This window comes from Garra rufa, chromosome 17 (genome assembly GCF_049309525.1).
Source record: "Garra rufa chromosome 17, GarRuf1.0, whole genome shotgun sequence".
NCBI classification, from domain to species: Eukaryota; Metazoa; Chordata; class Actinopteri; order Cypriniformes; family Cyprinidae; genus Garra; species Garra rufa.
The window spans coordinates 32,895,808-32,912,027 of NC_133377.1; the positions used below are offsets into that span (position 1 = coordinate 32,895,808).

The following is a 16,220-nucleotide window of genomic DNA, read 5'->3' on the forward strand; positions in this document are numbered from 1 at the left end:
AGTGGGAAGTGATGCCTTCTGGGGGCATTTGGCCAGGGCTGTTTTTACACCACAGACAATGTTTGAGAAAAAAGAAAAATATTATGAAAATATAATTACATTTTTCTTCCTAACTTCAGGCCTTATTCTCATATCATGTAACATTCTGCAAAATAACAAGCTTTAAAACTCTTTTCTTACTGGTGAAAATGAGATGATCAAATCAGTTTTCTCTCAGGTACATCGCAATGTAAGCTTCACAGTGAACATCACTCTCGTCAACGTAGTCCATATCAACAACAAAAATATATCTTGACTCCATATAGGCCAGTGGTTATTTTGGGAAAATCCAAGGCTTTTTGAACAGTAGGATTATATATATAAAAAAAAAAAAATTAAGTAGCCTATATAAAATTGCAAAATAGTTCAGTACTTTTTTACTTAAGTACAAAACAAATGTAGTACTTTTGTACTTTCACTCGAGTACAATTGAAAAAGGAGTACTTTTACTTTTACTGGAGTAATATTCTATTATACGTATCTGTACTTTTACTCAAGTACTTGATTTGTGCACTTCGTCCTCCACTGCATATTAGTACCTTTTGAAAGAGTACCACCCCAGTGACAGTTTTGTACCTGCTTTTTCTGAGAGTGTTCTACGTTAGAAGAGTTTTGTGAATGATTTATACTGAAATTTGTTCTGTTCATGTTTCATTACCAAGGCCCGCTGTCCTTTATGTGCTGGGTAGCAGCTTATCTGAGCTTGCCAGCTGGGTCAAAACATATGGAAGGTTTGTTCGTTTGATTAAGAAGGAATCACAAAGTGGCAGTTTAACTTCTCTTAATAAGAATCATAAATGCAATTACTTTTGACTTCATATCAAGGTCAACCGCTTTCCATAGTGAAAAGTAAAAGTTTTCTTCCTGTCAAGTCAGAAACTGATTCAAAACAGTTACAAGAAGAAAACACAGCTAATTCTCACCAAATGAGTGGTTAATAACTTCAAAGAGAGCAAAGTAACTGGCCATGATGCTGTCCATCCCAACCTTCACGACAAGAGCCTGAAAAATAGGAGAAATGATACTTATTTTAACTAGGATGAGATACCTGTTGAGGTCATTGCGTTAATATTTAAATATTCCGACTTTATTGCCTGATAGTCAGACTGCAGTGTATAAAATCTTACCTGGTAGACCTGGTCAGTGGTGCTGTTCTTTCTGACTCTCACTGAGGCTGTGGTTTTATCTGGCAGCGCTATTCGTAGCTCGACATCAGTTATGCCGTTGTGGTTCTTTAACACAAGACACATGTTGAAACGCTGTTGTTAAGCAAAACTATTTGTGCTTGCACACACATACTGTACTTACCTCGTTTGATTCAGACAGGAATTCCTGCATAATATCACTCTCACCTATGACCCGCACTGAGCACACTGAAACAAGTCAAAAGACAGACAGAGAAACAGGATATGTATTTATATACAGAAGCGCATTTCATATCTCATGCATCCATCACAAACTCTCTGTAAACAAGCGTGCAAAACAACTTTCATTGTGGCTTACTGGAAAGTTGAAAAAACAAAAACATCCTTTGTAATAAAATAAATTAATGCAAAATTAATGTGTTAAAAAACAAAAAAAAACAAAGAGTAAAGAGTTCAGGTCAGATTTTACCCCCACAAAAAATACACAATGAAGACTATTTAACAACCATTAACATTTTTGTTTTAAAAACAATTTAAAACATTTTTGGTAACTGAAATAAAACTGAAAAACTAAAATATATTTTGGTAACACTTTACGATAAGGTGTCATTGGTTAACATTAGTTAATATATTAACTAACATAAACAAACATTGAACAATACATTTTTTATTACACTTTTTATTAATCTTTGTTAATAAAAATAGTCATTCATTGTTTGTTCATGTTAGTTCACAGTGCATTAGCTAATGTTAACAAACACAACTTGTGATTACAATAATGCATTTGTAAATGCTGATATTACCATTAAGGTTAATAAATGTGACCTATATTCTTATAATATAATATTTATAAGTATTAGATGAAAAAAATAAAATGTTTTAATGCTTTGACAAAAAAAAAAAAAAAAAAAAAATTGTGTATAAAGAATAAATAAATCAGTGTTTAAATAAAAAAGATTTACATTCTATTGTAAAATTAAGAAAATATTAATAATATAAAATATAATAATATATAATAATAAAAATTAAAAAGAATAAACTAGCAAAATTCTAACTTATTTTATTACAACCCACATCCTGTTTTGTTTTAATTAGTTGTTATCGTAATTCTTGAAGGAGTTAAAATTAGGCGGAAAATGTATTGTTTTAAAAATAACAGCATGGATTTAATAAAGTGCCATTTAAATGTCATTTTATTAAACAGACATTTACTAAAGAATGGAGAATTATAAGTGTTGCAAACGAGACCTGCATTTTTTCAACACTTGCATTTTTTCATTATTGTAATAAAAAAAATACATAAGAATTGACCTGGGGTTAATTTAACACAGTTTCCCCCGGTTTCGTAGACAAAGCTTAAGCCTAGTCCTAGACTAAAATGTAAGTCTGAACTGTTTCAACTGAAAGAAACTTGCACTGACTGATCTTAAAAAATTTCAGTGCCTTTGTTTTGTCTCAAGATGCACACCAGTAATGTTTGTTTCCAAACGTGTTAATAAAAATTACTAAAATGCCCTAATTGAACAATGGCCTAATCCTTGCTTAGACTGGGCCTTTATTTCCTCTTCTCTCTGTCCTTTTTCTCACCTCTCTCCATGTATTCCTCCAACCCCCTTCGGCGAGCATCCAGCTGCTGTTCAGACAGAGAAAAAGGCCATTTCCCTGGTAGCTTTGGAAAAGTGTAATTGGAAAACTCTCTCTTCAGATTCTGATGAAGTATTGCGAACTCCCTGTAACGCTTCGAGCACAGCTGTCTGCCTGACATGTACACGTTATACACCTGAGACACGAGGAGCAAGACCACAATGATTATTATCACTAAACATTACACTAAAATTATCACAAGTAATACGCTTTCTTTCTTTCATTCTGCACAACTCACCACAAACTTCTCTGAGTGCTGTTCCACATGTTTGTATGTGGGGACTGAAATGGGAACGGCCTGCTTGTCGCCGTAGTCGTAACTGGGCTGCACCGCAGTTTCCTCGCCGCCGTCAAGTCCGTCCACTTCCTGTGCCGGCACAGAGAGCACGGTCAACACCAGCTCCCTCTCTCCAGCCCGGATCAGATCCACGACCTGCTTGTGCGTAGCCCCCTCCACGCTCACTCCGTTACTGCAGAAGAGATGCAAAAAAAGTGTGTCATGTTACGGGGTGAAATATTAAGATGACTTATTTATAAACGGGTCCACGGTGCATCTACCAACCCAGAAGTGAAAACGGACAACCTAGTAAGCCTTTTTTTGCAAGCATGTGAAAAAATTTGCTTCTCAGATTTCGCTCCCCCTGTGACGTATGAATGGGAACTTATTATAATATTATCACCCCTTAATTTGTGGTTGGCTGCACAGACAAGTACAGAACACTATTTAGAGTCCCGGCCTCAGATATTATGCTGCTGCCATACAATTTTAATATAAACATGCAATTTCTTTCATAGCTCTTTACCTTCACAGACATAACCGACTGTTTTTGTAACTCAAGTGTGTTTCTAACATAAACTTGTATGTATTTGACAGTTTAAGCGCAATTCGACATGAAAGAGAACTTAGTTTAGTACTCACATGCTGTGTGACAGCAGCTTTCTCTCGCTTGTGCTTCAGATGTGTGCGTTTAGAAAACCCTATATCAGAAGCTTTAAAGTAATACGGTTTAAAACACATGATTTAAACGCAATAGACATGATAATCAAACCCAAACAGATGTTTTTTAAGCAGAGTCTCTGTATGAGCTGTAAAGGTACAGCCCAGTTCTGGAAAAGGAGGCGGGGAGCAAAGGCTCATTTGCATTTAAAGAGCCATGGACAAAAACAGCGCGTTTCTGCTTCCATTCAAAATGGCCATTTTCAAAATGATATATTAAATGATCTGTGGGGTATTTTAAGCTGAAACTTCAAAGACACGTTCTGGGGAATAATAGGTCACTTTTAATGCTTTGGAAAGTCTCTTATGCTCACAAAGGCTGCATCGAAAATACAGTTAAAACAGTAAAATTGTGAAATATTATTACAATTTAAAATAAACATTTTCTAGTTTAATATCTTTAAAAGTTAATTTATTTTTGGGATGGCAAAGCAGAATTTTCAGCATCATTACACCAGTTTTTAACATCACATGATCCTTCAGAAATCATTCAAAAATTCTGATTTGCTGCTCAAGAAACATGATTATTGTTATTATCAATATTTACTAAATATTATAGTACTAAAGTCAATTTTGAGATCCAAAATATTTAGTCAATAGTACTAAATATTTGTGTCTTTTTTCAAATGTGTATGTCTAGATATGCAAAAGCTCACTGGGTAAAAATGTTTTTATTTTAAATGGTTAACTGTGCTTTGCATGCAACAAAGGCCTTTACCATACACCAAGCAATGAGATTGGCAATAATAAAACAATCCAAACATTGTTTCGTCAACATTAAAACAAAGGTTACTCTCTTTAAACTGGTATTATATAAGCCACTATACAATTTGAGGAAATGAAACACAGAGATGTCTACTAAGCAAAGGTTTACATTTCATAGGGAACTGCTGATGAGCAAAACAGTCTCTAGTTATGATTTCTTTTTGCAGCTGGGTTACAGAGTTTTTCAGTTAATAAAGGTTGAGGGTCATAGGGATGAATTATTATTGCACATGCACATGAACCCACCAACAATGACAGCGATAGCACATGCCACCTGCCCATCACTTATTACCACCATCACTAATTCATAACCCAGGTGACAGATGGAGGGAGACCGTATATTTCATGACAGGACACAATGGGGGCAGACAGAGTGGACAGACCAGCCATCTACACTACCACAGAACCAAATCATTAGTGATCTGATTGTATTAAATGGGAGAGAAATTAAAAATGCAAGACTTTTCGAAAATGATTCACTTATTCAAATTTAAATAAAGTCAGATCGCTAGTGATATTCAATATATACTGCATAAAAGGAAACAAAGACTTTATTTTTACAAATAAAACTTTCATACCATCCATACCCAGTCTATGCCAAGATGTCATACCTCAATTCAATTCACTATAAAATCATGTGCTTGAAAACTTTAAACATGCTGAATAATGAGTTGGAACAGGAACAATCTGTTGTGTAACAAGACATTCACATGACCAGCTAACTGCAATGATTCCCTGATACTGCCAAAACTTCCTCATTTCAGACTGGATGTACCGCTAACTTTAAAAAAAAAAAGCGAAGTAAATGAAAACTTGATATATTACAAACACACCACATTGATTTTCTATTCCTTCTTTAACATATTCATGTTTATATTATTGAACCGAGGACAGGCGAGACGCTCACCAAAGACTCTAAATGGAAAAACAGCTCAACACTCATGAATAAACTTGGGTTTGTGAACCCACTCCTTCTTCCTCAAAGGAATTCCTCAGGAAACCAGCCCAGGGCTGATGAAACCTTATATGTATTAGGAATAATTCCCAAAAAAAAAAAAGATCCTGTTAAAACATTACAAAAATAAATAATAATAAAAAAAAACTGTAAACAGCAGTTCCCAAATGACTAGAAGATTCTTTCAAATGGTCTAAAATATGCAACATTTTAAGGGACAGTACACCATAAATGAGAGTTGTTACATTATTTACTCTCCATCATGTTCCAAATCTTGTGTGGAACACAAAAGAAGATATTTTGAAGAATGTTGGTTACCAAAGAGTTCTATAGTATGGGAAAATAAATATTCCCATTGAGTTCCACAGGTTTGGACCAACAAGAGGGAGCAAATGATGACAAATTTTAATTTTGGGGTGGGCATCCTTTTAGCATTTATGATAAAAGATTTAAAAAAAAAATCACATTGATTAACACAAACGAGGACTTTTTTTCTCTCCATAAAAACATACTAAATGAAACATTAAAAAAAAAACATTCTTTCCTAAGAATTTCTGGTGCATTATTGGAGGTAAAATGTAATGTTCAAGTTGATGTTAGGTGTACAGTTGAAGTGTTTTTTTTTTTTTTAAATAAACTTGACCGAGGCTCAGCAAGTAACAACCTTCATCCTTAATAACCTTTTGCATTTCCTTCCTTTCAAGGAGGGGTACATGTTTTCATGACATTTTCAGTGAATGTAATATGTCAACATGGGATAAAATTAGCAACATTGAATCAGATCATGCTCAAGGCGAATAAAACTCATGTTCTAAAGAGAACAATGAGCGATAAAAATGTCATTTTTACACAGAAAACAGTAATAATAGAAATGCACTTGTACAGCCTCCTGACACTAGTGTGTGCAGTACACAAATGATTTCTTTGTTTACATACACATGCCTTGAGTTGATCTAATACACACAAATTAGATGACCGCACCACACATCAAGTTCAGGTGATAAAGATTGTCTGGGGAAAGTGGTTTGAGTGAAACCGAGTTTATTAACTGGGATGGACTTTATGAAGTGCTACACCACATTCTGCTGCCCTTGTGAAGCCTTATTCAACTCCTGATCTTCCCATAAGATAAAACAGTGACCCCAATACGTCTCATTTTTATAATGCTGATCATGTTACCTGTCACACCTCCAATGACTAATTATGGCCAGTGGCATGGCTCTATACATGCATAATGCAGCTTATGAATTAATATGCAATGTAGACGGTCTGCAAAATATTCACTGAAGGAAGATACTTGCTCACTCAGTTGGTCAATGCAGAAAACCACTGCAAATTACACCACTATACAAATATTACTGTAAAGTAAAAGGCCAAATACTCAGACAAAATTTTGAAATTAATATTATTAGCACTACCCTAATAAGATAAGTAATTCTGCCAATTTATGTCAAAATTTACTGACGGTCTTGTCAAGGGATATGTGACCCTGGACCACAAAACCAGTCAAACTGACATTTATACATCATCTGAAAGCTGAATAAATAAGCTTTCCACATCGATGTATGGTTTGTCAGAATAGGTCTTGGCTGAGATACAACTACACTCTTAAAAATAAAGGTGCTTCACAATGCCATAGAGGAACCCTTTTTGTCTAAATAGTTCCATAAAGTACCTTTAACATCTGACGAACCTTTCTATTTCACAAAAGGTTCTTTGTGGCGAAAGAAGGTTCTTCAGATTATAAAAAGGCAAGAAAGAGATGGTTCTTTAAAGAACCTTTGAATGAATGGTTCTTTGTGGAACCAAAAATGTGACCCTGGACCACAAAACCAGTCATAAGGTTAAATTTGACAAAACTGAGATTTTTACATCATATGAAAGCTCAATAAATAAGCTTTCTATTGATGTATGGTTTGTTAGGATAGGACAATATTTGGTCGAGATACATCTATTTGAAATCAGAAATCTGAGGATGCAAAAAAATCAAAAAGACTGAGAAAATCACCTTACAAATCAAAAATTACACTTTGATATGTTTACAGTAGGAATTTTACAAAAAAATCTTCATGGAACATGAACTTTACTTAATTTCTTAATGATTTTTGGCATAAAAGAAAAATCAAATTTTCAATTTTGACCCATGCAATGTATTTTTGGCTATTGCTACAAATATACCCCAGCGACTTAAGACTGGTTTTGTGGTCCAGGGTCACAAATGGTTCTGTGGCATCGCTGTGAAGAACCTTTTAAATCATCTTTATTTTTAAAAGTGAACCTGAAAATCTGGAATCTGAAAGTGCAAAAAAAAAAAAAAATCAAAATGAAGTTCTTAGCAATGCATGTTACTAATTTAAAAATTAGGTTTTGATATATTTAGGGTGGGAAATTTACAAAATATCTTTATGGAACATGATCTTTACTTAATATCCTAATTGCATAAAGAAAAATCTATTATTTTGACCCATGCAATGTATTGTTGGCTATTGCTACATATATACCCATGCTACTTATGACTGGTTTTGTAGTCCAGGGTCACATATTTTTAAATATTCTCAGGTTTAAATAAGTATTATTTGAGGTTGCAATGACATGCCACAAACTAAATAGCATAGCAGCCAATATAATACTAATATATATTTTCAGGGTAACGCGCACGCGAACATGACTGCTCTTGACCGCATTGTCCATATCACTTCTTCACATAATTTCAGTTATTTTAAAGATCCTTACAGCCTAAACCAGCAAAATAACCAAAACCCACAACAAAAACATGGAGTATTTCCATGTGTACGAAATAGACTTCTTTCAAAAACATAAAAAAAATCATACTGTCCCCAAACTTTTATGGTAGTGTATGATAAAATTAAACCATTTTAAACTTGTTGGGACTGACACAAGAGACACTCCATTTAAAACAGCAGAGTGGACATGTCAAAGCTGCCAAATATTAGAATATTTATCACTAAATCATGTAAAATGTGTGTATGTTTTTTTTAACTGATCGATTTTATATAATATTATTTGCTATTATATGTGGACTATATCAGCTACTCCGCTCCAAATACAGGTACACATAGTGACCCTGGATCACAAAACCAGTCTTAAGTAGCACAGGTGTATTCGTAGCAATAGCCAACAATACATTGGTCAAAATTATTGATTTTTCTTGTATGCCAAAAATCATTAGGATATTCAGTAAAGAACATGTTCCATTAAGATATTTTGTAAATGCCCTACTGTAAACATAACAAAACATTTTTTATTATTAATATCCATTGCTAAGAACTTCATTTGGACAACTTTAAAGGCAATTTTCTCAATATTTAGATTTTTATTTTTTGCATTCTCAGATTCCAGATTTTGTATCTTGGCCTAAATATTATATCCTAACATGAATGAAGCTTATTAACTTAGCTTTTTATATATTAAGTTTCAAACAAATTGACTGGTTTTGTGGTCCAGAGACACATATGTTGTAACATTTCATAGACTGCCTACTTTTCAAAACGATCAATCATATGCACTTCCCAGGCCAGGATAAAACTGACATCAAAATCAAGCAGAATTTAGGATGCTAACGTGTCAGGAACTACCTTTATCAGCTGCAGCAATGATAAGAGATCGATATGACAACATGTGATCATGCAACTGTCATGCACCAGCAAGACTCTTCTGGATTTATGACAATCCAGCTTCAATGGAAAGACACGATTTATATTGAATACACCAAACCAATGACCCTGTTGCACAACACCCGTTTAGCGTTTGAGAACTTCCCAATACGCGTTGTCTGCTCAAGTCTTACATAATAATGATCTGTTTATTGTATTAGCAGCAGGGATGTGTTGGCATGCACGGCTACGAAAAGCTTAAACAAGTCTACAGATCCCCATGCTAACGTGTAAAAATAACGTAAGCCAACAGTGCGCTGGGTAACTGTGTGTCAAACAGACTGACAGCAGAGCAATGCTGATTTCTAAGCTAAAATGAGAAATAAAGTGGAAAATAAAAGACTTACACCTCTAGTATTCTGTCTCCTTTCACTATACCGGCCCGGTCCGCCGCACCCCCGGGTAGCACGGCGCTGACATGCTGGAGAGGAGCGTACAGCTCCCCGTTAATGCTCCGCAGCTGGCCGCCTTCACTCACTTGACCGCGGACGTTGAATCCGTATCCCGATTCCGACTTTATGATCCGAACCACGCGTGGACCCGAAGTCACCATGGTCGGGGTCTGACTACCAGAACTGACCGCCCCTGAACCGTTAACGCGGGGCGCTGCTGCTGCGGGTAGCAGTGACGGAGGAGCGGGCCGAGCAGTCTCATCTCCTTCGATTTCCGCCATCTTTAACTCGTTTTTTTTTTTAACCCCCCTCTCCTCCCGTAGGCCTTCAAAACAACAAGCCAGAAATACGCTTGACCCGCCCAACCATCACAAGACTTCTTTCACTTTCCCTCACAGACTGTTTCCAGTGTCTTTAGAGGGGACCAGAGGGCCACTATGGAGCCTGTCAGTTTGTTTTGGTGAATTATGTAACAGGACATCCTGTAGCTATATGTTTACAAGACACAACTGAAAGTTAGTTCCGTATAGGAAGCTACAGCGATACAATTGATACATTTTTTTTTAATTTTTTTTTATGATAGTATTTATAATAATTTATTTGTAATAGTATTTTTTTGTAATATTATATTTTGTATGCTGGTTTCAAATACCAAGTTTATATTTTTTGTGAATTAATCTCCAAAATAATCTCCATGTTATAAAATAATAAAATAATGCCCATGTTTTTTGTTATAGCTGTTGTGTAAACAACAGATGTAAAAATAAATAAATAAATCTGAACTTTTTAAATTCAGATTTGACTTTTTTTCATATTTATTTATTTATGTATTCAGATTTTAACTGAAAAGAATATTTGCAAGAATATTTTTACGTATTCAAAAACCTTGGTAATAATTTTTGTGAATTAATCTTCAAAATAAAAGTTCTATAACATACTTGTTATAGCTGTTGTGTAAACAACTGAACTAAAAATAAATAAATAAATAAATAAATGCTGACAAATGTTAACTTTCAGATTTTTTTATTTTATTTTCATATTTATTTTTTTTTTTTTCAGATGTTAATTGAAAGGTTGAATTGTGTTTTCAGTGCAAGAATATTTTTATATGTTCACAAACCTAGTTCATAATTTTTGTGAATTAATCTCCAAAATAAAATTTCTATAGCATCATATTTTTTATAGCTGCTGTGTAAACAACTGAACTAAAAAATAAAAAAAGAGAATTAAGAAAAAAAGAAAAAGAAAATTAAATACATAAATACTGACATTCTGACAAATGTTAACTTTCAGATTCAGATTTGACTTAATTTTCATATATATATATACCCCCCCGGGTTTTAACTGAAAGGTTGAATTGCGTTCTCAGTGCAAGAATATTTTACATATGTTCAAAAACCTAGTTCATAGTTTTATGAAATAATCTCCAAAATAATTTTTTTATAACATCATATTTTTGCTATTACTGTTGTGTAAATAAAGAAACATTCTGACAAATGTTAATTTTAAGATTCAGATCCGACTTTATTTTTATTTTTGTTAAATAAATATTAAATTATTAAATAATTTATATAATTCATATTTATTTTAGATTTTGACTGAAAGGATGATTTGTGTTCTCAGTGTAAGAATATTTTTTATATAACAGTATATTTTTTGTTGTAGCTGTTGTGTAACAACTGAACTAAAAAAATAAAAAATAAAAAATAAATACTGACAAATAGTAACTTTCAGATTTAGATTTTGACTTTATTTTCATATTTATTAATTTTCAAGATTTTATATAATTGAAAGGTTGAATTGCATTCTCAGCGCAAGACTATTTTTCATATGTTCAAAAGCCTAGTTTATATTTTTTTTCTAAATTAATCTCCAAAATAAAAATTTTTGTTTTTTTGTTACATATTTTTTGTTATAGCTTACGTGTTAACTGAACTAAAAAAAGAAAAATAAATAAACAAATAAATAAATAATAACATTCTGACAAATGTTTCAGATTCAGATTTTATTTTATTTTTAATTTCATATTTGTCTTTTCCCCCCCAGATTGTAACTGAAAGGTTGAATTGTGTTCTCAGTACAAGAATATTTTTGATATGTCTAAAAACCTAGCTCATAATTTTTGTGAAATAATCTCCAAAATAAAATTTCTATAACATTATATTTTTGTCATAGCTGTTGTGTAAATAACTAAACTTAAAAAAAGATAAATAAATACAAATAAATAAATAAATACTAACATTCTGACAAATGTTAACTTTCAGATTCATATTCGACTTTATTTTCATGTTTATTTATGTATTATTATTATTTTTTCTTTCATATTTTAAACGAAAAGGTTGAACTGTGTTCTCAGTCCAAGAATATTTTTCATATGTTGGGAAAAGTTGTCATATTTTTGGACAAAGCATTAATATTTTGGACTTATTTATTGTTTAAAAAAGTATGTTTATATGTCACAGGAATGAATCAAAGGAATAAATTGGGAAAAAAAAAACTAGTTTTCTTACAGTTTTTGCCCAAATTATACATTAATAAGAATAAGTGGTGTATTTTCACCATTAAGATAGCAATGTATATGTAATCTGAAATAATGATAAAGCAACATAAATAAATAACATAATTTTTGACAGAAACATACCTTTGCAGGAAGCAACATTGTTCAAAATATGACATTCATCAACTCTGTGCTGGGCTTACTGAATTATAAAAGTAGAGCGACATCTAGTGGATTTATTACCACAGTGCGAATGGTGTGACACTAGAGTCCTGGGGTGGGTACCGATTTCTTAAAAATCAATTATTTTATGTTGTGTATTTGTCTATGTGGTGTTTTTAATATGCTTTTAGACAAACCATGTGCCAATCTATTAATCAACACTATTGCTCCTTAAAACTGGTTTCACAAAAGCTGTCCCAGAAATGCTGTTTGAAACAGCCTTTTTTTTGCTAGGCTACGTCACAAAATTCAATAACCAATCACGTCAAAGGATAGATTCATATCATTAGCATGCAAAATATACCAATAGGATTACCAGCACAAAATCAAAAATTAAATAGAGTATTTTAGTTTAGTTTAGTTTGCATATTGTGTCTGTCAATATATAAAACAATTATTTGCAGTAGGGATTATTTGGTTTGCTGACAGCATGGTTTGCTATTTGTATATTTAGCAGTCCAGAAAAGGTGGCAAACTGTCTGAAATTCAGCAACATTGGCAAAGCCCCGAGTTAGTAAGCAAAACTGTGATGACTTGGCAATGTGCTGTGGTCAAAAGATCTGATCATGCATATTTGTTGTGAGTCAGCAGACAAGGCTGAATTTTGGATTCCTTTTATTTATCTTTATTGTTATTAATAGTTGTAACAGTACATACAATGTAATATTATATATATTTGGAAACTAAAATGCTAAACTGAATTATAATACAGAAAACCACAAGGAAGCCACAAAATTACAGGTTTCTGTAAACATAAGCAAGAAATAGCTTCTGGAGCTTTACTTGCTGTGACTAATCACAACATGTACTGTAACTAAAGAAGAAAAAAAGTAAACATTTTTATTCATCTTACATAAACTATGACTCCAAAATGTCTGTAACTTGGAGAAAATTGACTGGATATCCAGTTGAGGTTAAAAGTTTACATACACCTTGCAGAATGTGCAAAATGTTAATTATTTCATCAAAATAAGAGGGATCATACAAAATGCATGTAATTTTTTATTTAATACTGACCTGAATAAGATATTATGTTTCACATAAAATACGTTTACATATAGTCCACAAGAGAAAATATTAGTTGACGCTTGATTCTTAATACTGTGTTATTTCTTGAATTATTATTATTATTATTATTATTTTTGTGGTAGTTGTTCAAGAGTCTCTTGTTTGTCCTAAACAGTTAAATCCACTGTTCTTCAGAAAAATCTTTCAAGTCCCACAAATTTGTTTTTTTAAGCATTTTTGTGTATTGTAAACCCTTTTCAACAATTACTGTATGATTTTGAGATCCATCTTTTTCACTATTGCAGTAGGTTCAAACGCTTACTGATGCTTCAGATCCAAACCTAATGCATTAAGAGCCAGGGGGTGAAAACTTTTGGAATTTGAAGATCAGGGAAAATAAACTTGACATTTAGGCAAAATAAGAAAAAATGTACACATTTCATTCTATTTAAAAGTTTTCACTCTGGCTCTTAATGCATCAGTGAGCGCATTATTATTCAGGTCCGTATTTTGTATGATTCCTCTTGTTCGTTGGTAAAATAATTAACTTTTTGCAGATTCTGCAAGGTGTATGCAAACTTATGACCTTAACTTTTTAAACAACTGTACACTCCATTAAATGCACTTTGTCTCTCACGTCCTCATTTTAATTCCTCTTTCCAGCCGAGCAGCCTTGGGTTTACAATGTAACCATTAACAACGTGGGACACACCCTAGTAAAAGTATTGTGACAATAAGGTAAAGAGAGCACAAAAAACTGCAGGATATGAATCACACTTTAAACATAAACTTCTGCACATAAAGACTTGAATAATTTAAAGCTTTATTTGAACTAAAACATATTTTACTTTTAGCACAGACAGGCTTAAAGCTCAAAGAATACTGTTTGTAAGCCAAAGAGCGTTAGGAGCTGTCATACACACCCACTGTACTTTAACCTGGCAGCGAGAGTAGTTTTATGGTTTTCATTCGATACTGATGTACACACACAAACACAAACACAAACAAGAGAAAAGTAAAAAACAATCAGATGTTTTAATAGACATCAGGATTAACTTTACAGTTTTAATTCTTCATTTCCAGCTTTGTGTCTTCTTTAACTGCATTCTGTAGCATGCCTCACAAGCAATGGACAAACCCACAACCAAAGACACAAACTCCTCAAAATTCACCTCCCCATCTCCATTGGCATCCAAGTCCTTCATAATTCTGTCTATGGTGGTTGGATCCTTCTGAGACTGTGGGAAAAGAGAGTGAAATGTGTTTGATAAACGAGAGGATTTCATTTTCTTGGAAAAAGAAGGAGAGGAGACCAGAATTATAGTATTTGCGAGAGAATGACATAAGCTTTTCACCTTGAGAAACCCAGAGAGCTCGTTCTCCATCAGGGTTCGGAGTTCACGGCGGGTCAGTGTGCCGCTCTTGCCCTCTTTTCCAGCGTAGCGGTGGAATACCATGATGAGGGACTCCATGGCGGTCTCTAGTTCGGATGGCATGGCTGCTTACTGTCTGGGTTTTTACCACTGTAGAAAGTTGATATGAATCTAATATTAACACAACTGATCTTGACAATGCATTTATAAGCTTAAAGAAACAGCAGAAAGAAGAGCTTACCGTTTGGGCGTCTGAGTGAGGAATTTTAGAAATGCCGGTTATCTCTGTCAAGACTTTATATGACCGAGCCCATGGGCAGGAGAAGGTCTTATCAGGGGAAGTTGAGCAACACATTGATTTAGAGCACAGCACAGCATACCTAAGGGTATGAGTTAAGCAGACTTTGTGTGCTCTGTATAGATCGCATGAATCACCAGATATTGTAACATTAGAAATTGTACAAAATACACTACCAGTCAAAAGTTAATGTTTTTGAAGAAGTCTCTTCTCACCAAACCTGTGTTTATTTGATCCAAAGTACAGCAAAAACTGTACAATTTTGAAATATTTGTACTATTTAAAAGAACTGTTGTCTATTTGAATACATTTTAAAATGTAATTTATTCCTGTGATTTCAAAGCTGAATTTTTGTCATTACTCCAGTCACATGATCCTTCAGAAATCATCATGCACAAAGAAAACATTTATTATTATGTTGAAAACAGCTTGATGAATAAAAAGTTCAAAAGAACAGCTTTTATCTGAAATAGAAATCTTTTGTAGCATTAATAAAATGTCTAAACAAATGTCTTTATCATTACTTTTGATCAATTTAAAGCATCCTTGCTAAATGAAAATATGAATTTCTATCATTTCCTTAAAAAAAAAAAACAGAAAGAAAAAGAAATGATACTTACTCCAAGCTTTTGAATGGTAGTGTATAATGTTACAAAAGCTTTTTGTTTCAGATAAATTCTGACCTTTGGATCTTTCTATTCATCAAAGAATCCTAATTTTTTTTTTTTTTTTTTAAATATTGATCATAATAATTTAAAAAATGTTTATTGAACAACAAATCAGCATATTAGAATGATTCCTAAAGGATCATGTGACACTGAAGACTGGAGTAATGATGCTGAAATTTTTGCACTTTAAAATATATTAAAATAGAAAGCATTTATTTTTAATAGTAAAAATATTTTACAATGGTATTTTTTAAATAGTATTTCTTGAAATTGTTGTATTTTGGATTGAATAAATGCAGGCTTGGTGAGCAGAAGAGACTTCTTTAAAAACAAAAAATCTTACTGTTCAAAAACTTAATTATACACAAGCAGGCAAATGTTTGCAATAAATACAAAGTTTTAAAATGCTTTTAAAAGTAGTCTCTTTTATTCACCAAGGCTGCATTTATTTGATTAAAGATACAGTAAAAATAGTATTATTGCGATTTATAATATCTGGTTTCTTTTTTATATATATATTTTTAAATATAATTTATTCCTGTG

General features: G+C 32.9%; 2 protein-coding genes across 2 annotated transcripts in view; both read right to left on the minus strand.

Moving 5' to 3' along the window:
* snx27a (sorting nexin 27a) overlaps window positions 1-9,971 on the minus strand; it is a 20,887-nt gene extending 10,916 nt beyond the window's left edge. The window contains exons 1-6 of the mRNA XM_073821883.1: window positions 9,567-9,971; window positions 3,067-3,298; window positions 2,772-2,964; window positions 1,348-1,412; window positions 1,167-1,271; window positions 963-1,041 (exon numbers count right to left, since the gene is read on the minus strand). Coding sequence (XP_073677984.1) covers window positions 963-1,041; window positions 1,167-1,271; window positions 1,348-1,412; window positions 2,772-2,964; window positions 3,067-3,298; window positions 9,567-9,892 — 1,000 coding nt within the window. The 5' untranslated portion in view covers window positions 9,893-9,971. The remainder of the gene's footprint in view (window positions 1-962; window positions 1,042-1,166; window positions 1,272-1,347; window positions 1,413-2,771; window positions 2,965-3,066; window positions 3,299-9,566) is intronic.
* A 4,173-nt stretch (window positions 9,972-14,144) lies between these two features.
* s100a10a (S100 calcium binding protein A10a) lies at window positions 14,145-15,063 on the minus strand. Its single transcript, XM_073822064.1, has 3 exons — window positions 14,953-15,063; window positions 14,694-14,861; window positions 14,145-14,576 (listed from the first exon to the last, which is right to left on the minus strand). The coding sequence occupies exons 2-3, from the start codon at window positions 14,832-14,834 to the stop codon at window positions 14,412-14,414; spliced, it is 306 nt and encodes a 101-aa protein (XP_073678165.1). The 5' UTR covers window positions 14,835-14,861; window positions 14,953-15,063; the 3' UTR covers window positions 14,145-14,411.
* Between the last annotated feature and the right edge of the window lie 1,157 nt (window positions 15,064-16,220).

Coding starts and splice junctions, on each gene's coding strand:
- s100a10a (XM_073822064.1), bottom strand. CDS start 14,834: ATGCCATCCGAACTAGAGACCGCCATGGAGTCCCTCATCATGGTATTC. Junction 14,577..14,693: donor AGCTCTCTGGGTTTCTCAAG/GTGAAAAGCTTA, acceptor CTTTTCCCACAG/TCTCAGAAGGATCCAACCAC.